The 26,774-nt window shown below is 41.1% G+C and overlaps 2 protein-coding genes across 2 annotated transcripts; both read right to left on the bottom strand.

The window, feature by feature from the left end:
* Window positions 1-899: 899 nt before the first annotated feature.
* LOC106645452 (uncharacterized) lies at window positions 900-26,377 on the bottom strand. Its single transcript, XM_089596857.1, has 33 exons — window positions 26,285-26,377; window positions 26,090-26,191; window positions 25,534-25,666; window positions 25,106-25,269; window positions 24,877-25,037; window positions 24,489-24,627; window positions 24,004-24,201; window positions 23,611-23,936; window positions 23,361-23,529; window positions 23,207-23,231; window positions 23,014-23,135; window positions 21,758-21,907; window positions 21,492-21,632; window positions 21,144-21,422; window positions 20,449-20,622; window positions 20,166-20,349; window positions 19,930-20,049; window positions 19,767-19,848; window positions 19,641-19,655; window positions 19,180-19,404; window positions 18,958-19,109; window positions 18,655-18,863; window positions 18,184-18,578; window positions 17,964-18,102; window positions 17,621-17,903; window positions 17,395-17,547; window positions 8,899-13,635; window positions 4,964-8,772; window positions 3,434-4,843; window positions 2,807-3,359; window positions 1,676-2,735; window positions 1,287-1,613; window positions 900-1,192 (listed from the first exon to the last, which is right to left on the bottom strand). Exons 1-32 carry the CDS (start codon window positions 26,375-26,377, stop codon window positions 1,313-1,315), a joined length of 16,203 nt encoding a protein of 5,400 aa, XP_089452983.1. The 3' UTR covers window positions 900-1,192; window positions 1,287-1,312.
* LOC149373515 (uncharacterized) lies at window positions 15,088-16,049 on the bottom strand. Its single transcript, XM_089596258.1, has one exon. It carries the CDS (start codon window positions 15,988-15,990, stop codon window positions 15,109-15,111), a length of 882 nt encoding a protein of 293 aa, XP_089452384.1. The 5' UTR covers window positions 15,991-16,049; the 3' UTR covers window positions 15,088-15,108.
* Window positions 26,378-26,774: the final 397 nt, after the last annotated feature.

The raw sequence follows: 26,774 nt of genomic DNA on the forward strand, positions 1-26,774 counted from the left end.
ATGCATAGTGTCGTATGAAACATTAAGAATAAACGGCTAAGCGATTTGGGAGCGACCCATTAGTTTTTTTTTTTTTTTTTCTGTCTCTTATAATTGAGTACGTTTGTGTGTTTTGTGACTGCGTGTGTATTTGTTAACATTTTTATTGTACAACTCATCAAGTACATCATGGATTACACTATTTTTTTTCTTCTATACTTAGTGTTTGTTCGATCAGAATTTTGCTTTTAACTGAATTTTACCTGAGTGACATTAAAGATAGAGCTGCGATACATAGAAATAATGATTATTGTATTTCACGACAAATTGATTTCAAGCATTTTTTTTCTCAAACTGCATTTCATTAAAAAATTGTTTATATGCGTACATAATTTTTTTGCGCTCATTTTCTTAATTTGTCACTTAAATTGTTTTTCATCAGCAACGAGAAGCAATGAAATGTATTTATTTTCAGCTTTCGCGTTTTAGACAGTAACTACATCACAAAAACGAGTCTCATGCATGTTAAACGTCCAGTTTCATCAGCGTACACAAATAAAAAAGCATTAAAAAAACGATGTCTCATTAAAATTTTCCTAGGAAAGATTTTTCACAAAATCTACGTGTGCCCAAGCGTCATTTATCCATCTTTCCGTTTCTTCTCTGTGCAACCCTCCCTGAACATTTGAATAATCAATAGTTTTTTTTCTTTCGTTTATACATATATAAAATTTTTCAATTTATCCATTACAGTCATTATAAATCTTAAACACTTAATCGAGTATTAAATTGTCAGACTCCATTAATACCATTTCTTTTTTTCCTCCGCCGCACTCTTTATAAACTATATATCTCGCGTAAATGAAACTGGAGGCTTCTTAGGTTTAATATATATATATAAGTTACGATAAAAACGACGAGGAAATTTTAATTTCGCGAAATTGATAAAATTCGATGATGCCTCCTTTTTATGATAAAATTTAAAATATAATAAAGGAATGCATACTTTGCTACGGCGCCGTGACTCGCGGCGGTGCCTACAGAATTCGGGATAACCCTCCGTCTGCCCTCCGCCACTCACCCTCCTCGAGACATACAACACGTGCCTCGGAATGTTTTTTTTTTACTTCACGGTTTTTTTTAAATGTGCGCGTGGAAGCTCGTGCTTTTAAAGCTGACTTCCATTCGCTTCGTTCACCTTGTGGTCCATTTTCTATAGACAATATATACAAATAAATTGATAGAAAAGTTTTAATGATACCTTCTTATCAAAATTATGATGAAAGATATTAAAAAGTGAATCTTACTATATTTCGAATCTTTAGACTCTAGTTTAACTGTCAGTGGAGCTATCCTTGCTTTTATCCTTTGACTCCTGCGATTCCTGCGCAGGTAAATCCAGACTATCCGACGAGATCCTTCTACTACTAAACCGCTTCTCTTGCTCCTCTTTGGGATCCTTCACGTTATTTAACGAGTCTGAACTAATCGATGGGTAATCCAATGTTGTTTTTAACTCCAAGGAATCCGAACTCTGGCACATGACGTTGTAGTTTCGTCCACCGTTGCCTTCCAGCTCCAAGGAATCAGTACTCGTGTCCATTAAATTCATATCACTGGCGCTTTTTGGTGGCGCTGAAAATATTAATATGTTTGTACGTAACAAAATTATATAATTTAAACGATAACTGATTATTTGATTAACGAACCTTTTACAGGAGCAGACGAAGTTGACGTTTCAGCTGCAATGATTGTTACTGGCACAGTCGGCTTATCGTCCGTAAGATCAATTTGAGATATGTCTTCCGTGGTATCGTCGTGTCGTTCTATTTTTTCAACGTTTGCTTGCGCCAATCTTATGATTTCATCGATTTCTTTGATTCTCTTTTCGTAATCATCGGATCCCGACGTGCTCGGGTTAAAGGATCCGGGTGCACTACCTTGGCTTTCAGCTTTCGCTCTGGCCAAGCTTTCGAGTTTGTACCGATTTTCGGGACTCTCGTGATCCAGCAAGTCTTCTTCCTCTCTAGCTCTCAGTTCGATCATGTGGGCTTCTTTGCAAGCTTTTTCGAGAACTTCGAAATCTTTCACCGAAGATATCGAAACGTCATCGCCGTGGCCCGATTTACTAGCGTGATACCTCCTTGGTAGACTGCCGTTACTCGATGAATCTTGGGAACTACTATGCTGCTGTTCTCGTCTTTTTGCATTTTCCTGTGCCACTGCATTTTCCAGGTGTTCAAATTCTTGTAGCGAACTCAGTGACACGTTGTCATGGTCCGTTGGTTTGAAGTACCGTTTGGCTGTGAGAATGTCATAATTGTCAGGAGTACTGCCGAAACTGCCTCTCATACTGCCAATGCTACCGATGGATTCTTTCTGGCTACCAACACTACCAAAACGACTGCTTCCGGCTTCAAAGTCTGCAACTTCTTCCTCTTTTATGTCTTCCAGAGGGCCACGCTCGTATTCAAGATCGTATATGCGAGTTTCGTTCTGTTGGAACTGCATTTCAACCCACTTTTTACCGCTTTCACTGTACTGCTCCTCGTCGGAATAAGATTGTGAATACTGATCTTCGTTGGATGCTTGAGGTGGACTTTCTTCAGATTCAAAATCGAATAGTTCAGCCGTACTTCTCGTCGATTGAGCTTGAGGCTTTTGAAGATCCTGTTTTTCCATTATAAGATTTTCCACGTCTCGATCGTAGATCTTACTACTTACGAAAGATGTGGAGCTAATACGAATACCTTTACCTACAAAAATATTTTAATGTAAACAAGACCTTTTCAAGACTAAAAGAACGCGTATTTGAGTATTTAAATACCTTCGGAATCAAACTCATCGGCTTCTCGACCAACCTCTTCTATAACAACAAAATCGTCAATAATGTCTGGCTTATCAACTAATTCAAACGAGTCGCTGTCTGGAGAGTTACGATCGGCATGTTCTTTCTCTATAACTGTTTCCAAAGAAACGCCCGACATCGATGAAGATGTCATACTCAATTGCTGTTGCAACGTCAATCCGGAACCAGGCCCATGCCCTTCCGCACTTTCTTCATCAAGACTCGATGTAGAAGTGTACTTTACCTCCAATGAATCTGGTTCGAATGAGCAAGTTTCAGCTTTTAAATCGGACGAGCTCAAAATCGATTCATCCACAGACTCTGGCTGTTCCGAAATATTTCTAGTGGTCATGATCTGCTGTGAAACTTTCTGAGTTGTTGTACTTTTCGTAACACAGACATTTGCTTCAGATGAGACACTACCAGATTTTGAATTAGTTATGGACGATGAAGTTTCTTTATCTGTAAGTGTAGAAGAATCACTTAACTTTGCACCCAAACTTTGACCCTCACTTGATGATTCTTGAGTGATCTGTAAAAACAAAATTTTTCACCAAAATAATATAAAAGCAAATGAATAATATCTTTAATACACAAATAATTTACCACTTGACTGAAGATCATTTCGCTGGAACGTTTCATCATACAAGGGATTTCGGGATCAACTTTTAAATGTTTCTCCTCATCATCAGATACATCGTCGAAACTCTTCATATCGTCGTCTAATATGTTTTCCAGATTTTCATCTAAAGCATCTTGGTCCAACTCTGGTTCAGACGCCATAATCGTTTCGGATAACTCACTTGCGCTGTCTAGACTACCCATTTGTCCGGAACTAATTGAAGCTAACGATTTCATTGATTCTCTCGAACTTAATGTATTCATAGCGGTAAAGTAATCTTGTGAAGTTCCTTTCGAAGAATGCTCCATTGACATTGCTGCTGTTTCGTATTCTGACGCTGTAGAAGAAAGTGGGTGAGCTGCTGATTGCAGAGCCTCGACGTCAGAGGAACATGGACGACTGCTGCTCTCGTATTCACAGGATTGGTAATTGCTCTCGCCGCTACTAGAAACGTCAGCTTCACTTTCCGAGGTGATACCATGCTGACCACGAAAAGGCTTTGGTCGACGTCTAGGTGCTGGTTGAGGTGGTTGTAATGAGAAAGTTTCATCTTTTGTCGCTACCTCCGCATCAGAGCCTGATTTACTTACTACTTTTTGGGACGATGAAAATGATTCGAATGTATCTTTTGATTCTTTTTGCGAACTTTGGTCGGATTCACTTTCAACCATTATCGAAGTTTTACTCTTATCTTGTTCTGACGTTTTCTTTTCGGCGGAACTACTTTCTGAAGAACTTTCTTCCCGAGTGATTTCTGAGTGTCGGCGAGGTTTCGCTACCGGCGATGAAGAAGAAGAAAAGTTTTCTGTATCACTTCCTTTTTCGAGAGATGGTGCCTTGTAAAGAAACGGTAATTCATTTGGAATTGATTCAGGTTGAAGTTTAAACTGGAATTCCGAAGGTGAATCTTTTATTTGTATCATGTTTTCACTATTTTCACTCAACTCTTCAATGAGATCTTGCTTAGCTGCCTCAAGATTTTCTTTTACCTCTGCTATTTCTTTTTTTACAACTTGATCTAAGACTGTGATAGCATAACGAGCACTCATATTGACATTTTGAAAATCTTCCTTTTTTACTTTGTACGGACTCGTTTCCTGGTGTGAATGTGCTTTTTCACGTTTGTCTCCAACTCGTTTGTGATCGTCCCAAGCTTTTGATCGCATGTCGATTCTTCCTTCTTTATGAAATTCTGCTTTTGGAAGTTTTTGAACGCCTGTCACGCCTTGACTCCCATCTTGTTTTTTCAAATCTTCGGGATCAAATGTCTTGTACGACAAAAGTTGAACATCTTTTTTTTCTTCATTCTCACTTTTTTCATCATCCATTTTTAACAACATTTCAGATGGTTCTGGTGGATGTTGAAAGTTTTCTAAATCATAAGATTGTTTTTTCTTGTCCTCTTTATCCTTTTCAGACGTATCTACTTCAGAAGATAATTTTTCGTTTAGCGATTCACGTGATTTGTTTATGGTTTCAGAAGAATTTTCAATTTTTCCAATTTCAGTCTGTACATCAAATTCTGTTTTTAACTTTTCTTTGTCTTTTGTATCTAAGTTTGCTACCTGCTCAACTTTTTTACTACTAATTGTGTCCGTTTCTTTTTTTGAATTACTTATTTCTCCAGCTTGATTTGAATTATCCAATGTTTTTTCAACTGTTTCCGATGTTTTAGTCTCATGTTTGTCTGCTACCTTTGTGCTTTTGTTTTCCTCAATGGGATTTTTTTTTAAGTCTTTTATTTGCATAGTTTCTTCAAACTGTTCTTCATATAACTGTAGCAATTCACTGTCTCTTGATTGACTAACTGCTTCAGTTAGCTTTAAAGGTTCTACCAAACTTGTAAACTGTTCTCCTTCTATAACGTTGATGGCGGTTTTTGTTTCGAAAGGTATATCAGAGAATTTTAAGCTTTCATTGCGGGTTTCCGATAGATTCGTTAATTGGGTCTCATATTTTTTTTCACTACAATCAAAACCGTCATCGTCATCTATAGTTATGAAATGAAATGATTTTGCAGCCATTTCTTCTAATCTATCATCCGTTGGTGTTTTAGCATCGTATTCTCTCTGCAGAGTATCCATTAACTCCTGACAACTAATTTCCAATTTATTTTCTACCAATTCTTTCTCCATATCAAAATCTTCTTCACTTACAGGAATCACAGTAAACTTTGATTTTCCACTCAGCTTTGTAGACTCTGACTCGTCAAATGACGTTGAGCATGTTTCTTGTATTTGCGGTATTTCGAATTTTCTTTCACCAGGAATGTAAACACCTTCTTGCTGTTGCTTTAGCGACATTTGATATTCTTCGAGTTCTTTGTCAAATGCTTCAGAGGGTTCCAAGGCTTCCGAAACTTCTATTTTTTCATCACCAATCATCCAGTCGACTGGTTTGATTTCTAATTCTTTGACTTTCAATCTAGGCGAAACAAGTGGTGGACTTTCTATTTCAAAAGAGTCTTTTTCAGTTCTTCTTTTAATGGAAACTTTATCAAAACCAAACTCTTGTTTTTTATTACCATCTTGTGATAGAGAATAGTCAATATTTGTATCTTCAGAGAATGTGACTGAACTCATGGAAATATCACGCTCTAAGGCATCTAATGAATCTATTGCTGGACTTTCGTGCAGGTTTTCTTCTTTTATCGGAACATCGTGACCTGTTGTTGAAAATTTAATCTCATCTACTTCAATTGAAGATACATCGATGGAATCCTGTCTGGACTGACTTTCAATCTCTGGTTCTAATATTTCGAGCACTCGAGCTCCAGAAAGTTCAGAAACAAATTTTCCATCAACAAGTTTTTTGCCTAATTTAGTTGCTTCTAGCGATGGCGTTGTTTCTTTTTTTAGTATCGATGTTTGTTTACCTGTTTCACCTATGTCTTTGATGTCTACTTTTTCAGACATACTTGGACTAATAGTAATATCTTCCGATAATTTTGTTTGAGATAGAGAAAGTTGAAGTGATGACGATTCATCTTTTGTTATGTCTTCACTCAAACTAAGACTTTCGCTATCTCGAATTGATTTTAATGGTGTGGGGTTAATCAAATCGTCCATGACATTACGCATTGTACTTAATTTTTGTGTCAGATCATCAGCCATCTTGTCATGAAAATCTTCAGACTCAATAGTTCCACCAGCTGGAATCGTAACGACATCGATAACACTTTTACCTGACTCAATCATCGTTTTTGTTAAATCTTTTTCTGTTGCACCTACATCTTCTTTAAAGTCTTGTTTTACATCAAATGTTTTTGAACCATCTTTAATCTTCTCTTCAAATATTGATTTTTCTAGGATTTTCCCAACATCGTCTGGTTTTGTACTTTCATCTTGTAGATCTTTTTCTAATTTAAAGTGTGTACCGGCAGTACTTTCTTTTAATAAATTTGATGTTTCTGTCGTGGTCACAATTTTTTCATTATTTTCTACACTTCTTGATTCCACACTATGTTTGCTATCTTGTCCTTTTTGTAAAGCAGAAGCTTGGACTCTTTCAAAGTCATCAGTTAAATTAACTAATGTTTTTTGAGTTACACTTTCAGATGTTTCTTTTCCTTTACTTTTTTTTTCTTTAACTTTATCGTCAAAACAATCTTTTTGTAACATCGAAATAGAAGTCTCCTTTTTCTGGAAATCTTCTTTTTCTTCAAGAGCAATAATTTTTTCTTTACCAGTATCTATTTCAGAGGACTTGACCTCTTTTTTTTCAGACAAACTTGTAGCTTTGTGGTCAACTTTAGATGTAATAACACTAGGGGATGCAATCAAGTCTGAATTTTTTAAGGCACTTGTGTTTTCCAAAAGTTCAAAGGCATCTTTTGGGTCACCCCTGAAGGTACCAGAGTACAACTGAGATATATTACTTTGTTTTTTTGTGTACTCCTGATGTTCTTGAGTGGTAATTTCTTTACTCTTTTCTGTCTTAGTCACGGTTACTGTTTCCGATTCTTTTTTCGATGATTTTTCTGAGAATTTTGGAGAAGGCAAACTACTTTTAGAACTAGATTTTGAATCTGAATCTTTTAGAGGTATTCCACGTTTTGTTAAAGATTTCGGAGATTCTTCTTTAGAATCTCTTCTTCTTGCCACAGGAGTCTTTGGTATCTCATCTTTCAATTCTTTGGAATCTCGTCTTCTAGTTAGTGAAGTTTTAAGTATTTCTTCCCTAGACGATTCTCTTTTAGGTGTAACTTTAGGAGTAAATTCTGAACTTTTTTTCGTACTACCTTTGGATTGTTCTTCTTTTGAATCTCGCCGTTTAACACCGGACTTAGAAGGTAAATCTTTGACATCATCTTTTTTCGGTGAAATTTTTCCAGATGATTCCGTCTTCTTTACCCCAGTTTTTGTTGACTCTTCACCTTTTGAATCTTGACGTTTTACACCAACTTTAGGTGTTACATCTTCTTTAGATTTTTCTTTTCTCATTATTGGTTTAGAGAGGATTTCATCTTTAGACTTTTCTCGTTTTGGAACTGCTTTGTGTGTTTCTTCTTTAGATTTTTCTCGCTTCGGCAGAGGTTTTGAGGCAAATTCGTCTTTCAGCTTTTCTTTTTTGGGAGGTGATTGAAGGGAAAACTCTTCTTTTGATTTTTCTCTCCGTGGTATCATTGAAGTAGACAATTCCCCTGAAGATTTTTCACGTTTAAAACTGGTTGATGATAACTCTTTACTATCTCGTCTACCGATCGGAGATGTTATGGAAAATTCGTCCTTAGATTTTTCTCTCCGAGGAATCATCGACTTCGAAAATTCACCTGAAGACTTTTCTCGTTTGAGAGCAGCAGATGATAATACTGTATCTTTGTCATCTTTTGGTGAAGATTTAATTAAAAATTCATCCTTGGATTTTTCTCTTCGAGGAATCATGGACTTGGGAATTTCACCAATAGATTTTTCTCGTTTAGTAGTATTAAATGGAAATCCTTTGTCTTTTACATCTTGTGGAGGAGATTTTATTAAAAATTCATCTTTGGATTTTTCTCTTCGAGGAATCATAGACTTTGGAATTTCACCAATAGATTTTTCTCGTTTAGTAGTATTAAATGGAAATCCTTTGTCTTTTACATCTTGTGGAGAAGATTTTATTAAAAATTCATCTTTGGATTTTTCTCTTTTAGGTATCATAGATTTTGGAATTTCAATACTAGATCTTTCTCTTTTGGATATAACAGATGGTAAATCTTTAGTTTTATCCTCGAGAGGACGTGATTTCACAGAAAATTCTTCTTTCGAATTTTCTCTCCGAGGTATCATTGATTTCGGAATTTCATCTTTTGATTTTTCACGCTTGGGAGCTGTTGATGGTAAGTCCATAGGTTTTTTATCCACAAGGGATGATGTAGAAAATTCGTTTTTTTTAGATTTTTCTACCTTTGTAAATTTATCTTCTGATATTTCCTGCTCAAGAGCTTTTGATGGTAATTCTATTTGTGTCTTGTCAGTAAGAGGTGGGTTAATAGTAAATTTATCTTTTGATTTTTCCCTTTGTTGTATCATAGATTTAGGAATTTCATCTTTAGATTTTTCTCGTTTAAGAGCCGTTGGAGATATTTCCGACGATTTTTTATCTGCTGGTGGCGATTTCATGAAAAACTCATCTTTAGACTTTTCTCTCCGTGGTATCATTGATTTTGGAATTTCATCTTTGGATTTCTCTCGCTTAGGAGCAGTTGATGGTATCTCTGAAGGTTTTTTATCTACTAGTGGCGATTTTGACGGAAATTCATCTTTAGACTTTTCCCGTTTCGGTATCATGGATTTTGGAATCTCGTCTTTGGACTTTTCACGCTTTAAAACTGTAGATGATAATTCTGTTTGTTTTTTATCGGTGGGAGGTGATTTTACAGAAAATTCGTCTTTTGACTTTTCTCTTCGTGGTATCATTGATTTTGGAATCTCATCCTTAGATTTTTCACGTTTAGGAGCTATTGCTTGCATGTCTATTGGTTTTTTATCCAACGGAGGTGATTTTAAAGAAAACTCATCTGTAGATTTTTGTCTTTCCGGTATTATAGACTTTGAAATCTCATCCGTAGATTTTTCACGCTTGGGAGCTGTTGACGGTACTTCTGATTTATTTTTATCTGCTGGTGTGGGTTTCACCAAAAATTCATCTTTTGATTGTTCCCTTTTTAATATCATAGACTTTGGAATCTCATCCTCAGATTCCTCATGCTGTAGAACTTTAGACGGCAATTCTACTGTTTTTTTATCCAATGGAGGCGATTTTAGAGAAAATTCATCTTTTGACTTTTCTCTTCGAGGTATCATTGATTTCGGAATTTCATCTTTTGATTTTTCACGTTTAGGAGCTGTTGACAGTAAATCTGTGGGTTTTTTATCTAAATGGGGTGACGTTGTTGAAACTGCATCTTTAGATTTTTCCATTTCTGCCGTCATAGACTTGGGAATCTCATCCTTAGATTTAACCTCACTAAGACCTGTACTTGACGATAATGTTTGTTTTTTATCCGTGGGAGGTGATTTTAAAGTAAATTCTTCCCTTGACTTCTCTCTTCGGGGTATCATTGATTTTGGAATCTCATCTTTAGATTTCTCACGTTTAGGAACAGTTGATGGTATCTCTGAAGGTTTTTTATCTACTGGTGGCGATTTTGACGAAAATTCATCTTTCGATTTTTCCCGTTTCGGTATCATAGATTTTGGAATCTCGTCTTTAGATGTTTCACGCTTAGGAGCTGTTGTCAGTATCTCTTGTGATTTTTTATCTACTGATGGCGATTTCACTAAAAATTCATCCTTAGATTTCTCTCTTTTTGGTATCATGGACTTTGGAATCTCATCTTTAGATTTTTCACGTTTAGGAGCCATTACTTGCGTGTCTACTGTAGTTTTATCCAGCAGAGGCGATTTCAAAGAAAATTCATCTTTCGATTTTTCTCTTCGTGGTATCATTGATTTTGGAATTTCATCTTTAGATGTTTCACGATCAGGAGCTGTTGTCAGTACCTCTTGTGATTTTTTATCTACTGATGTTGATTTCACTAAAAATTCATCCTTAGATTTCTCTCTTTTTGGTATCATGGACTTTGGAATTTCATCTTTGGATTTCTCACGTTTCAAGACCGTAGATGGCAGCTCTATTGGTTTTTTATCCAACAGACTTGATTTTACAGAAAAATCTTCTTTCGATTTTTCTCTTCGTGGTATCATCGATTTCGGAATTTCATCTTTAGATTTTTCCCGCTTGGGAGCTGTTGATGGTAAGTTCACAGATTTTTCATCCACGAGGGATGACGTTGGAAGTTCGTCTCTGAGTTTTTCTACCTTTGAAACTTTATCGTCAGATTTTTCCTGCTTTAAAACTTTAGACGATAGTTCTGTTTGTGTCTTATAAACAAGAGGTGATGATTTTATAGAAAATTCCTCCTTTGACTTTTCTCTTCGTGGTATCATCGACTTTGGAATGTTGTCTTTAGATTTTTCACGCTTGGGAATAATTGAAGATATCTCTGATGGTTTTTTGTCTGCTGGTGGCGATTTCAGAGAAAATTCGTTGTTCGACTTTTCTCTTTGTAGTATCACGGAACTGGAAATTTCTTCTTTGGATTTTTCTTTTTTTAGAGCAATTGATTCAGCCTCTGTCGGTTTTTTATTTGTAGTAGGTGATGTAACGTGAAACTCATCTTTAGATTTTTCTCTTTTTGCTGTTGCAGACTTTGAAATCTCATCTTTAGATTTTTCACGCTCTGGCACTTTTTGTTTGGATGTTATGAGTGGTATGGCTGTTGGTTTAATATCAGTAGAAGATAGCGTATAACATACAGTTTTTGTCCTGTTTGATGGTGTAGGCTTTTGGATTTTATCAATCACATCAACTACAGATTTTTCTTGCTCAGGAGTTTTTGTTTGCAGCTTTGCAGGTTTTGCTTCTTCTAAAGATTTTTCTGCAAAGCTTTTTTCTAGGAATGTATCTTTTTGTGTCATGGTCGCAGCTATTTTTTCATTTTTTATTTGATATACACTCGTATCATCAAACATTGATTGCGTTTTTACCGTTTCATACGTTTCAATTGAAGAGCTTTGACGTAGTTGTGTTTCTGGTTTTGATTCGATAGTTTTGTCTTGTTTAATGTCTTTTGTTAAGGCAGCAGGAGTATCAAGAATAGTTTTAACTTCGATCATTTGCGATGAATCTTTTAAAGTTTGATCTAATTTTTTTTGAAAATTATCGTTCTTTGATCCTAGAGCACCAGCAACACTTTCAGGTTGTTTTTCAACTACTTGAGATACAGGGAGAATGGTAACAGACTCTTTTATTAACAAATTATGTGGTGGGCTTGTTGATATTGTATCTTTTTTTGAGTCCTTTACTAATGATTCGATCGTAGTAGCAGGAGTAATAGCGGCATGTTTAACAGGATCTCCTATTTTATCTCGAGTATCTAAAACAGAGATTTTTGAGTCTGCTTTCGACGATGCAGTTTCGTCAAGCTCTGCTTCTTTTTCTGAAAACTTTTTGAGTTCTTCTTTGGATTCCTGTTTTACAAGTATTGATAGTTGAGGAATTTCAACTTGCATTTTTTCTTTTTTAGTTGGAGAAATCATTTCAACTTTCGATTTCTCACTTTTTGAAGGATATTTCGGTGAAGTTTCCTGTTTTGATATTTCTTTCGTAGGAGAAATAGATTTTGGTGAAACAAGTTTAACTTTTTCCTCAATTTTCGATTTTGTTGTAGTAATTTCTTTTCCTTTGTCTGCTTTAGATGGCATCTTACTTGTTGCTTCTTTCGGCCTTTCAAGTTTAGGTGAAGGTTTTTTGATGTCATCTTTTGGTTTATCTTTCTTAGGTGGAGATTTAGAAAGAGGCTCATCTTTTGATTTGTCTTTCTTCGGTGGTGATTTAGAGAAAGATTCTTCTCTTGACTTTTGACGTTGTGGTATGGATTTTGGAGATGTTTCTTCTTTAACTTTAGTTGATTTTGCAGTTACCACAGAAGATTTAGATTCAACCACTTTCTGTTGCTTTGACACATTTTCTTGCATTTTGGTTGCCTTGGCTTTGCTTTCCTTATCAGTGTCAGTCTTTGTGACGGTTTTGGATTTTGTGTCTAATTTAATTTTAGTTTCACTTGAATCACTTTTTGTGCTCGTCACTTTTTTATCAATTTTCGAAACTGTTTCTTTAGAAGCTAACTCAGATGTAATCTTACCCATTTCTGTAGATTCACCTTTCACGCTTATTTTCTTTTCACTATCTTGTTTTTCTTGTTCACTTTTAAATTCTTTCGAATCACTTTTTCCAACTGAAAGTTCTTTTTCTACCTTATCATTTTTCTGATCAGTTTTATCTTTTTCAGAATCCTGCCTTTTTCCAAGTATATCTTTTCCATCTTTGCTCTTTATTCTTTCATCTTTTTTCTCTTCTTTCGCAGAGTCTTTTTTTCCAAACAGTTCCTTTTCGTCCTTACTCTTCTTTCTTTCTCCTTTCTTGGGAACTTCACCCTTGCCCATTTTTTTATCATCTTTCATTTCCTTAACAACAACTTTATTATCAAACAAAGCTATTTCTCCTCTACTCTTTTGCTTTTCACTTTTTTCTGTAGTACAATCTTTCTTTTCTTCCTTTCTTTCGTCCCACTCCTTGACATCAACCTTTCCAGTCTTATCTCTCATTTCGATTTCCTGCCTAGCCTTTTCTTCCAAAATCCTTTCCGTTTCTTCAAAGACTTCCAGAGATCTATCATCTTCGCTACTCATAGAAATTCCTGAAAGCCTAGCTGCTGCAATCCTTGCTGATTCTTGAGAAGACTGACTCTTTAGTGATTCCCTAGCAGCTGATGTTTCCTTTTGTATTTGCTCTTCGAAGTAATGCGCCTTTTCCGCAACTGTACACTCCGACATGTCCACCGAAAGACCGGCATCGACCAAATGTTCCTGATCAACGGCCTCATCCTCGCTGCGCTCTCGTACTTCACTGAGGCATTCGCTGTCGCTATCGTGATATGTCAGTTGGGAAGTGTGTGACACTTCGGATTCACTTCGTTGGAAGCTTTCACGTTTGCTACGCGCTATGTCTTCCCAAAAGCGCCGCTTTTCCGAATAAGTTTTCTTCTCAGTCGTCGGAGAGAGGTCTTGGCCCGAGTAACTAGAATCTACGGATTCTAAGGGGATGGTCGATTTGTGAGCAAGCAAACTACCAACTGCATCTAAAACAAGCGAAAAATTATTCATCAATTTGTCCTTGGCAACTTTTTTGGTATAATGGCTATTTTCAACCTAACAATCATCGTTAAATAATGTTGTGTAAGCTTGTTATAATCATAACATTTTCTAAAGCATACACTTTATTACACGATTCAATGGGATGGATTTTTTATTGTAAGATTTAGTAAAGATACAATAAATAAACATCAGAACGATATAATAATTAACTTTAATGTATTTTACAATTCTTTAAAGGTATTTTGTTCTAATCTATGCATCACGCTTTTTGTAGTGTATTATTTATGAAATTTATTGTGACAAAACTAAAATAAGAATTTCTCAGTTCCAATGTAATCTCATTTATTTCATTCAAGGACTTGTACATCATATCAACAACATAAACAACACTTTTGTTGCACATTCTCGCAAATTTTTCGTAAAACGGGCGTCAAAATTTTCGAAAAGCAAAGAGTCAATATTTACGCAATGTTCGGTAAGCATTTTTTTTCCATGTAAGGTATCTACGATATCTTGATTTTATAGTGAAAATAACTATATATATAATTTTTTGTTTATACAACGATTAAATAGAACATCTTGAATCATATTATAACAATGATGACGGCAACAACGGTAATTTATAATCTGTATAATTGTTCAACATTCAATATATTAATTTGTATAAATTGTACCATATTCGTCAACAATTTTTTTCATGAAATTGAGTGTCAAAATTCAGTAAAATTCATCAAAAATTTATTAAACGATTAATTTTTATGATGAAAATACATATCTATCAGATTTTCTTAAATGCGTTCCCAAATAGTCCACAGGAAAAATATGCTACTGAATTTTTATCTCAATTTAATTATAGCAACATGTATCTATGATCGTTTTTCATATTTGAATACTTTGTCTACAACAATATCAAGGACGGCAATTTCGTCTGCAACCAACAGGTAAAACACCGCCAACCAGCGATAACATTGATTATTCGTCTTGTTTCAACCCGACGGAAAAATCGGCTTCTCGCATCATTAGATTTTTCCCTAAATTGAATCTGTTTGAGATTACGTGACTAGAAACGTGGGTTCAAGAGAAAACCATCTCATCTAATACACCGTTCCAACAACGCAATCTGATTAAAAAAATTATTCATCGTCGAGTATAAAAGCTGATGCTCAACGATAGACTCAATTCCATGTAGAAAAAAAGGCACTGCACTGCAGTGAGTCAAATCAGCAGTGTAAATAAATGGCCAACGTCTCGAAATATTTTCAACTCCCACCTGATGAAAGCCACACGAAATCACCAAAGAAAAAAAAAAACAAAATTAAAATTCCGCCCCTCGAGTACACGTAGCACCCCCATTCCCCAGCTAATCGCAATCGCAGCTCGAGTAAAAAATAAAAAAGAAACCAATCCACGGAAACGCAAGTCTCCCCCCACCCCCAACACACTCGGCCTTTTGCAGTTTACTCGATGTCCTCGACATCGGTGTGACTGTCGCTGATGGCATCTTCAACGTCCCCCCGCACGGTCAACAGCTGCGGCTCCATCTTGTCGACGTTGGTCATAACGATCTGCGACGCCGCTATGAGGTCGAAGCCCTCGTAGACCGCGCGCAGCCCACAGGTGGCCTCCTCCACGTCCTCGTCGGACGCCTCCATGTCCTCGGTGTCCGTCGCCGGCACCGCCAGCCCCGGCAAGTCCGGCGTCTCGCAAGCCGGCCCCGAGGACTCATCCACGGACATCTGGTTGCGGATCTCCACGGAGAATGGCCCGTCGCCCTCCTTGGTCGTGATCATCTCGCCGTTAAAGTCGCACAGGATGTCGGAGCGCCGCTTGACGAGGATCGGCGGCTGGACCGACTCCTCGTCCTCCTCGTTGGACATCTCCTCGAGATCGGTCTCGCCCTGCTGGGCGTTGTCCACCTCGACCGCGAGGCTGCCCCGGGGCGAGGTGGCCCTGCCGGTCGGCTCGTTGTTCTCGACGTCGCTCGTGTAGATCTCGTCGACATCGGTGAGGTTCTCCAGGTAGCTGTTGCGCCGGCCGGCGCCGCAAGACGAGTCGTCGCTCGCGTCGAGGGTCACCGAGATGACGGGGCGCAACAGGTTAGCGTCGTTGGCGTGGTGGTGGTGGTGGTTGGGGGTGGTGTTCCTCGGGGTGGCAAGCTCGCCCTCGGAATCGGTGTCGGAGAAGTGGAGCGAGGTGTTGTTGATCATGGCGTTGAGCCGCCGGCGGGTCGATCGGGCCTTGCGCTTGGCCTTGGCGGCGTGGCGCGGGCACTCGCCGTTCGCGGCGCCCTCTGAGGCCGTCACTTGAATCACGGGCGAGCTCACCTGCTGCTCCTGCATTTCTACTCCTTCTTGTCACCGATTCCGCAACGAGATCCACTTGGTGTGTTTTTTTTTTGTTTTTTGTTTTTTGTTTTTTTTTTTTTTTACCGTGTAGACGCGGGTGGGGCCTAACTGGCACTCGTGAGGGTTATTCTAGCGGGGGAGGGAGAAAAGAAATCTGAAAAACCAAAGTAACAAAAGATTGGCTTTATACGTTTTTGGAGATGTGACAAGCGATGATGATGATTTCTGGGTTCTTTGAGGGTTACTGGAAGCGATGATTTTGAAGTATACGCCGTTAGATCGAAAAGCCGTTATCGAACAAGTGCATATCGAATGTTCGTTCAACACCAACAAAAGCGATCAACCCACGCAAACGACAGATGATAATCAAATCACGATATAATATATGATCAACAAGCACAATAAAGGGGGTGGAAATAACACACGCGCACACAGCAGTTAGTAAAGAGGTATAGCAAATAAGGGCAGGACTCACGTCTTGGAACTGTCGGATGATATGCCAGCTCGGCTCCCAAGGAAAAACTGAGCCTCCGCGAAGAAGCACGTGAGCGACGATTATTACTTCTAGTCGCCTAAGGGTACGCTAGCGAAGAAAAGTAGCGCAGGTCCACGCGCAGTCGGTTCGAGGGTCAGTCGGGAGGCGACAACAACAACAAAGTACCGACTATATGTACACTAAAAAAAGGCAAATATGGACTGGATCAGAGTGAGAGAGGGGGGGGAGGGACCTCGCGAGAGAAATTCGTTGATGCTCTTAGCGGGTAATTGAATTATTAGAAGCCTCGCGCGGTCTGGGAGCTTTTTCCATAACTGGATTACAGGCATAGTTTCATCCTTACCCCGATGGGCGTACACACAATGTTCCAGATGTGTGGAATGTGCGCGTGGCTGCGCGTTGAACCGAACTCTCAGGAACAGGAAGACGGAATAAATGGTAAACAAAGCGTATAATCATCGAATCGTTATACACACGCGTGCTCGCATTTGTATACATACTTACGCATCGGATGAGCACACCTTGAGCTTCGGTGGGTCGCTGATCGTTAATTCGGTACAAAGCTTCTGTCGGATCGACTGTCTGGTTGTTTTTTTTTTTTTTTTTTTTTTCATTTCTTTTTCAAAACGCTCGCTACTCGTTACCGATACCAACACAACACATCCATGTGATGTATGATGTTATCATTGCGACACACACACACAATGTATCGTTACAATGCAAGCGCACGCGATCGCTGATGGATGTTTAGTTTTACCAATGCCGTTAGAAATGTGCTCGTTATTTTTTTTTAAATGTATACTTTGTTAGTTGGACGGGTGTTGGATTTCCTCTTGCACGCTCATTTACGTATGCTCTACTTTCCTACAAAGGGGCCACGGGTAAAGTCTACCGTTCCTTACCTGGGTGCTCCTTCTGGAGGGTGTCGGTGATAAACTTCCTCTCGCCGGGCGACGTGCGCTTCGGGTAATCGCCCTTTTCGTCCGGATAGTCGAGCTTGTAGCTCGACTTGAGCAGCTCCAACTTTTCGGCCAGTATGTGGGCGTCCTCCATGGCTGCAGCGTATACGAGATAATAATTTTAGAGGAGTGGCGTTAAATTTGCCCGCGCGAGAGTGGAGAAACGAACAGTAAAAGGGTATACCTTTGTTTTTGTCCTTGAAGGTGACGTCGGGGAGGACGATGTTGAGGACGCAGAGTGGCTGCTGGGCCGGCTCGCCCTTGGCGACTTTCGGCTCCCGCATGAACATCATCCGCGCCACGGGGTCGAGCTGCGGGTCCTTGACCTTCACCTGGAACGACAGCCTGTTCTGCCGGAAGGCTCTGAACGTGAATTTGAGCTGCTGGCCGGACTTGGTGACCGGCACCAGGTTCCCCGTGAACTCGATGTAAAGATCCTTGCCGTCCAGCGTCTGAAGCGAAAGTCCAGGGTTACAGAAAGGGGGGGGGGGGAAGAAAAAAGATTCGTTTACCTCGACGTCGCGGCTCTTGACGATCTCCGAGAACTCCTCTTGCTTCTCCAACGTGTGGATGCCCTCCTTGCTGTCGGTCATGCACAGGATCCTCAGGATGGCTTCCACCTCCTCCATTCGTTTCGAGTAAATGACGAAGCTGCGAAAACACCCCGGTATTAACACAACATATACGCTCATCCCCAGTAAAAAGTAACAAAAGGACCTGTGTCCAACTGACTTTGTGACAAACGGCACGAAGAGGGACTCGCGGTAGAGATTAGTGGCCATTTTGGGGACCTCCTGGATGTTCCTGCAGTCCATGAGCCAAAAGCGTGCCGACACCGTGGTGGTGAAGGACACCCGATCGTTGGTGAAGTTCAGAGGCGTCGAGCCCGTCACGTCCTCCCACTGGGCCTCGCTCGTGCCACCGGCGATGCTGCACAGCAGCCGTAGCGTCGGCGTTTCGCCGCCGTAGTGGTTAATCATGCCCTTGTTGGCGGCCCTGGGCACCGGCAGCGTCAGGCTTATCGGCTTGTGGAACTTGCGCCGCCGCGGCTCTATCGTTATCACCGGGGACACGGCCACGCAGTTGCCCAGCAGTTTGGCCGTCAACTCGGCCGGGATCACGTGGGCCTGAACGTTATACACAAGGGGTTTTTTTTATTTAATGCCGATTTTTTCAAGGATCGGTTGATAAATATGAATGTACCTGCAGGCCGACTTTGATCTTTTTGGTCAGAGCGCCGGGCGGGAAGACGGCTTGGACCTCGTCGGCGACGCTGGAGACCAAAATCCCGCCTTCGGACCCGATCACATGAACCTCCTGTTTGATCCGCGTGACCACAGCAAAGTACTGCGGGAACTCGGTCGTCATTATTCGCGTTATCCTGCCCGAATGGACGGTGCTCATGTGGGCGTCTAAAATGCGATTGGAATTTGATTACGTACATCAATTGGATACAATTTTAATGTGAAAAAAAAATAAAAAAAATACATTAATAAATTGTTGTACCGTAAGGGGTATTGAGCAACGAGTCGTTGCCGTCGTTTTCGGTGGAATTGTCGTGTTCCTTCCAAGTCTCGCCATTTTCGCTGCGCAAAATGATGATTTCCCGTTCCTTGCCGGCCACCGAGGCAAAATGGGGTATGTCGATCAAGACGGGTCTAGGAAATAACGGGACACATTACATGCATATTTCTTTTTGTTTTTTAATTTCTCAAAGTAAAAACGAACCCCAAAAAGGAGGCACCAACGGGTCCCATCTCGATGACGCGGGTGGCGAGTGATTCGCCTTCCATCAACGGCGGAGGATTGGTCATTTTGCTGGGTTTCACGAGTCTGCAGGTCACACGGATCGGCATCGTCGCGCGCCTCGGCGGCACGATTAATCTGATACCGCTGTGTCGGCAACCCTTCATGGTGCCTCCCCGAGCGTCCACTAGGAAGCTCACGAGGAACCTGCAAATATTTTTCATTTTTGACGATTGTTGGTTGTTTTTCGGTAAACATTAAAATTGCTTTTATCTTTATGACACAGTTTTTAGCATCAACACTACATGAATTAATATTACTTTGGGTTAAGAAAACTATACATGGGAATAGAAGCAGAGAAATTGATAAATAATCAAGTGCAGTTATGACCAAGAGTGCATTCGTGCGCATGAATTTTTTGCAGAAGATTGATGTATACTAACGATTTAAAATGAGGTCTGGTGATGCATGAAAATACAAAAAATTTTCTAGTGTTAGTAAGTTGTGTCTATAGCATTAATTTTCGATGATTTTTTTCTCAAATAAATTTAAAAACGTAAAATCCTTACTTCGAGTAGTCGCTACTGTCAAAGTTCTCGGCAGAACAATAATTGCTACTTTGAACAAAGTCCTTGTGTTCTTGTTTGGAAACTGTAAAATAAATGCAAGAAATATCGAATGAATTGTCAATATTTATCAATATCCAGAGGGACCAAATCAAGCCTCACTCACCCTGTCTGTGAATCGGGTCATCCCTCGTGACGTCGATCGGCAAAGAATCGTCCCTCAGATTTTTCATCAGATCAGCGGTCAAGTACCGGTAAGGCTGTTCGCTCATCAGAGCATCCGAACCTGTCGAGCACAACAAATCCTCTATGCACTACGTTGTGAGTATCTTTTCGCCCACGTGATTTGTGGAATAAAAATTTTCACGAAAACGAAAAATCGGCATGGGAATCGGTACGAACCTCCTTCGTCGTCGGAATCTGACATGAGACTCGTCTCTTGTAAGCTCTCCGGGGCGATGACTTTGTACTTTTCCTCCCAATTCTTGTTGTCCGGCGTCACGCCGTCGTAAGACAGGCCCTTCAGTACTTCCATCACCGAGATGTACCCCAATTTTTGGGCTACGTTGAGGGCAGTCAATCCGTCCTGCGAAACGTGAGTTAAAATTTTATGATTTTGCAACACAACAACAAAAATATGGTCCAAAGGTTCGAAAAAAAAAAAAAAAATTAAATTCAAAATTACATTGGTGCGAGCACGGTGTGAAGCATTGCCCTCGACAAGAGCAGAGACGATGTGAGCGTGTCCCTGCTGAGCAGCCTGATGCAAAGGGGTGTAGTTTTGTTTGGTCTTTACGTTTATCTCGGCTCCGTGCTTGAGTAGAAAACGCACCATCGACAGGTTTCCAAAGTGGGCCGCCTGTACAGGGGTTGATTTAAAAAAAAATCATTTAAAAATAAAAATAAAAAAGGTGTATACAATACGTAGGAAGCCCGTTTGTAAATATTTTCTGTTGGCACCCAATTGACTTGTTTTGAAATAAACTTATTTCTTCGTTCACTTAATCAAACTCAAAATAGTTAAAGTAATTACTTGAGGGTCAGTGCACAAGCACACGATCAGTAAGAGCTGATCAAGGAGTGAGAATAACAAACTCCAAACTGTTGGATGTTTGTCAACCTCGCCAGGCTCAGTCTATATCGTTACGACGATCGTTACAGACTCAAGTAATCATGTAATTTTTCGAGTTCGCCGTACAGACGCAATGAAAATCAACCGAAAAAAACCCTTGAAATATAGATGCGGCGTTCTTTGATGTTAGTTTGACAATGGCACTATATGGACAAAAAGCCGCTTGTAGCGCAACATTCCGGGAACAGCCGGGATATTGGTGGGAAAAGAAATCTCAGTGCGAAGTAATAAGAGAAGGGTATATTGACCACGTGTATGGGCCTATATCCGGTCTCTGTCTGGCTCTCGACGTGGGCCCCGTTCTTGACGAGGATCGACGCCACCCTGATAAAGTCCTCTTGGGCGCACAGGTGCAGAGCCGTGAGGCCATTTTTGGCCCTGTGGTTGGGGTCGGCCCCGTGCTCAATGAGCAGGTTCGTCATGTCGTAGTGGCCCTTCTGGGCGCTCAGGTGCAGCGGCGTGAAGCCCGCCTTCGACTCCACGTCCGCCTTGGCCCCGTGCTCGATCAGAGTCATGGCTATGTCCATCTGCAACGGCCCAAGCGTACACTTTATTCAACGTTCTTACACTTGCTTCTAGCCGGGTTATTGTTTTACCTGGTTTTTACGGGCAGCCACGTGCAACGGCGTCTGGCCGTTTTGCGAGGCGAGGTGCGGCGAGGCGCCCTTCTCCAGCAGCAACTGCGCGACGTTCGGGTGGTCGTAGTGGCAGGCCAGCAGCAAGGGAGTTATGTTGTTCTGAGGCAAAAACACGATATGATTATACATACATATATATATATATATATATATACATATATATATATATATATATATATATATATATATATATATATATATCGTCCAAGTGTAAAATAATATACCTTTCCTTGGGCGTCGAGTTTGCCCTCCTTTTGCAGCAGTATCTTGGCGACGTTCATGTTGCCGTACTTTGCGGCCACCGCCAGGGGGGTGAAGCCGTTTTTCGTCGTCGCCGTGACCGACGCGTTGTTGTCCACCAAAATCGCTGCGACCTGCCAAAGTACGACCAAGGGTGTGAGCGACGCGCCAACAGTGAGGGTTTTTCGTTAGTCGTGTGAGTATATTTGGACACGGTTAATGACGCAACTTTGTGAACGTATATATATTTACGGTTATTGGGGTGAAAGTACAAAAAGCACCTTGGTGAATAAAGGCAGGATATTAATACAAATACCTTACCTGTCCCGCGGGGGCATGAGAGCCATGAAAAGCCACTCGTGTCAACAAGTGTGTATCAACAACTATTCTGCTTGTGCACTCAGCTAAATAATGGGGAGTGCATGGATATATATATATACTTACGACGATTAAAGTGAAAAAAATAAAATGTACATGTTCAATGTTGAGTGAGGTGTCGCAAGAAGCTGATGGAGAAAAAGAGTGAAAAATAAAACGTGAAACAAAGTGATGTACAAACGAATAACAGCTTTTATTGTTATTATTATTATTATTGTTTACGGGTGAATTATAAAATAAATCGATGAAACAAGCAAAACGTCGCAAGTACAGAAATTAAAAGGTATCGTTGAGTTGAAGTGAATTGACAACGAGAAAGAGAAAAAAAAAAAAACATAGTCATCCGGTGGACGAGAAGTAAATTGAAAATCGGTACGATGACATAAAGTAGCGTAAGGGTGGATATATTGCGCGTGTGACTGTACAAAATATATATATGATTCGGCGAGAAAAAAGGAAACGGCGGCGGTTTCAGCGACGAAAGATGAAATCTTAAAAATTACGGTGTAACAATGTTACGCAGGGGGCAGTTCGGGCGGGTTGTATTTTTTTCTCGTTTCTCATGGGATGCCGGATACCGTCGACGTACAAAGTACACTCAAAGTACAGTCCATCATAGCACACACAGCTCACATATACATTTTCACAGTGGGTGCACCCAAAAATACACCCTAACAGCGTCGTGTCGACAAAAAAAAAAAAATAAATAAATAAATAAATAAATAAAAAACGCGGCAAAACGAGATGAGGTTCATCAGATAAGGTACTCGCGGCGCCGGTTCCAGTAGAGGAACCTCAGGTTACGCAGACTCACGAGCTCGGCGATGCGACCGAGCTCGAAGCGCTCGGCGTCCGTCATTACCTCTTCCTGGCCCTCCTTGGCAGCTATGTGCAGCGCCGTGTACATGTCCTTGGTCGTCGTGTCCACGGCCGCCCCGTGCTGCAGCAGCAGCATCACTATGTCCACGTTGCCCAGACGCGAGGCTGCGGACAATTGGTTTTTTCTTTTCTTTTCTTTTCTTTCGCTCTAAACAAATTTTGGACACTTGGCTTACCTATGTGCAGAGGTGTCTGCTGTTCCTGTCGCCGGAAGGGAAATTTTCCAAAAATTAATCCACGCCATTTTTATTACACCATCGTTTCAATAAAAAAATAAAAAAAAATTAAAAAAAAAAAAAAAAACCTATAAAGAAGAATAAAACGCCTCACCCTCGCGCGGGCGTCAACCTTCGCCCCGTTTCTCAGCAGTATCCGTATGATGTCGGTCTGGTTGGCCCGGGCGGCGAGGTGCAACGGCGTTTCCCCGCGCACGGTGGGCACGTCCGGGCTCGCCTCGTGCTGCAGCAGGTAGATCACGATGTTCATGCAGCCCATGAAACTGAAGCACAAAGTATGCTCACGGGGTGGACCATTATTTTTTGTTATTTTATTTTATTTTTATTTGTTTGCCGGTGCAAACCTGGCGACGTGGAGCGGCGTGAGGCCGGACTCGGTGGTGGACTCGATGGACGCCCCGTGTTTCAGGAGCAACTCGACGACCTTTATGTGGTTCTTCTTGCAAGCGATGTGGAGGGGCGTGAACCCGTTGAGGGCCCGGGCGTTGGGATCGGCCTTACGATCGAGCAGCAACTTGGCCACCCGCACGTGTCCACAGTGCGCTGCCACGTGCAGCGACGTCAAGTAGTCGATCGTCACTTCGTCCACGGGGGCACGGTGGTACAGGAGCACCCGGACGGCGTCCACGTGGTCTCCTTGGGAGGCCATGTGCAGCGGCGCGAGGCCGTTCTGATAGGGGGAGGGAAGGAAGTTTTTATTTCCTACTTTTTCCAATTGTAATGATAAACCGTTGTACCTTTGATCGGGCGCTGATGGGCGCCGAGCTCTCGAGGAGGGTCGTCACGCACTGTTCGTGGCCCGATCTTGCGGCGCAGTGCAACGGGGTCAGGCCGTCCCTCGTCTTGGCGTCTATGACGGCCCCGTGCTCCAACAGGATTTTCACCATGTTGTTTTTCCCCCATTTCGCCGCCACGTGCAATGGACTTATGTTGTGCTGTAACAGTATTCCGATGATGTATACAGGCTTTTTTTTTTTGACGCACCAAGTAGAAACAGTCGAGCTGTGGTCAGACGGTAAATCGAGTTCCTTTTTTGGTCGCGAGCCTCTTACATTTTAATTTCCAAATGACCGATCGATTAACGCGTCAATACACGTATCTCTTTCCTCGGCGCTCCGTGACACGTGACAATTAATTACGGCAGCGCAGCGAGAGATCGAAATGTATAAGTTGAAGAAGAGGTACATTGAGACAAAGGGGGAGGGTGGGGTGGTCGATTTACCTTGGCCAAATAATTAACATCGGCTCCTCGTTTGATGAGTAGCCGGGCGATGTCTTCGTTGCCGTAATGAGCGGCTATGTGCAGCGGAGTGAAGCCGCTCTTTGACGTCACGTCCGGCTTGTGGTCGTTCTGAAAAGTAACAACAATCGCCGTCACTGTGCTCATACCACCTCGAGCGTGCGTTTCATTATTCTTTTTGCGCCTCGTTTCGCTCGATCGCGTTCCAATAGACGATTACGCGTATACGCGGTCAGAAGCGAAGCGCAAACAAAAAAACAATTAGCTCCCATGAACGGGCAACAAAGGGTATAAATAAATCGTGGAAAAAAGAAAAATAGAGCGAAAAGGATGAAAGGTGATCCGATAATCGATAAAGTCGCTTTGTTTTCTCACCTGTAAGAGTAAATCGGCTGCCTTGCAGTCGTCCTTTTTCGCGGCTATGTGCAGCGCCGGCAGCCTCACTTTGCCCTTCGAGTCGTTCTCCAATAGCACGCTGACTACCTTGTCGTGGCCCTGTTGCATCGCCACCGCCAGTGGTGTAAAACCATCCTGGGATAAACCGGCGATAAGTTTAAGGTTGCTTCATTTTTTTCAACAAAAACGTCGTTTATACGTACCTCCGTCGCGAGACTTTGGTTCGCCCCGTTGCCGAGCAGGATCTTGACGGCTTGGTCGTGGTTCTCTTGGGCGGCCATGTAAAGCGGCGTGAATCCATTTTGCGACTGGATATTCACGGCGGCGCCGTATTGGATGAGAATGGTCACCACCTCCGATTGACCAGCTGTGAGGATGAGACGACGTTAAAATACATTCATGGATGGGCAATGTAGTTTATGGCAACTCAATGGGGTGATAGGAATTTATATTTAATCCTCGAGTAACCCGAGGGAACAAGCATTTATTTTAGAGCAGAAATAATTCATTGAGCGCAAAAAAAAAAAAAAAAAAAAAAATGAGTTTCCTTCGAGTACAGTCGAGATCTTTCACGCGAGAGAGGAGAAAGTTTGTTGGGTGGGTGGAAGAGTAGGGGTGATTCATGTACAACCTAGGGACGCTATGTGCAATGCGGTGTTCCCCTTTTTCGTGGCGGCGTCGACCTTTGCGCCCCGCTTCAGGAGTTCCGTCACGATCTCCACGTGGCCATCCTTCGAAGCCAAATGCAGCGCGTTCAAGCCGTTCTGAAACCAATGCGTCATCCATTTTATTCTCGTTATACTTGCCCCTCCCTCCCTTTTTTTTTTTTTTTTTGCTCAATAAATTCAGCTTTAGCCGCCATTCGATGAACAACCACGATTTATCCATCAACTGCCGAAGAGAACAATTAATTGTTCGAATCGGTGGTGTATGACAAACAAAAAAAAAATTAATTTCCAATTGCACGCCTCAAACGTGTCGTTTCAATGCACTTGCATCAACAACCTTGTATTTATCATTTAAGTGCGTTTTCTTCGTTTTTCAAAAAATCTTTTACCCAAAGAAATTATTCAATTACACGTAAAAACGTCAAAGCCAAGGTCACAAAGTAACTCATCATTATCAGAATATTCATTGTTGCGTGATAAAATGTACGTATAGTATGAATGAAAAAACAAAAAACTTACCGAGTTGGCTGTGTTGATGTCGAGGTTAGTGTCGAGGTACTCGACGACCTTCTCGAGGTTACCGGACCGCGCGGCCCGGAGAAATGCCGTGGTGGCGTCGCTCTGCAAAAAGATAATTGCCAATTATCTCTTGAGAAAGAAAAAAACAAAACAAAAACTTGCGAGGGGGGTGGGGGGATATCGCACAGGACTGACGAGTTTAAAGTCATCTGTTTCGCGATGGATCAACGGGGACGATCGGCTTTCTGGGCGGATTCCCGTACACGTGTACCCCTTATCTCGCGACATTGTGCCGATCGACTCGAAAATGGTAAACGCGCCAATGAAAGAAAGTTTTATCAGCTCCGACTGCTTCCTCGAACGAAAATCAGGAGTAATCGCGTAGAAACATTGGCAATGCATCCCAACGGAGGAACTTGTAGCTGATGTATAAGCTTGCGAGTGCATTGAGGGGAAAAAAATGCATTCGCTTAAGCCTCTTATACCTTTTTTTTCTTTTACATCCGCGATCCGTTTGAAGAGCTCAGAGTAAAAATCGTTACGTAACGCCATTCGCCAACCCTTTTTGTACATATTATGTATATCATACGAACAGCTGGAAATTTCCTCGAAATCACCAAACCACCAAAAAACCACTTTTGTATCGATGAGAGCGAGGAAAAAAAACAAAGGGACCAATCGAAGG

This window comes from Copidosoma floridanum, unplaced genomic scaffold, assembly GCF_036245765.1.
Source record: "Copidosoma floridanum isolate Cflo_tuat_1 unplaced genomic scaffold, Cflo_Japanese_pri ptg000030l, whole genome shotgun sequence".
In the NCBI taxonomy this organism is placed as follows: Eukaryota; Metazoa; Arthropoda; class Insecta; order Hymenoptera; family Encyrtidae; genus Copidosoma; species Copidosoma floridanum.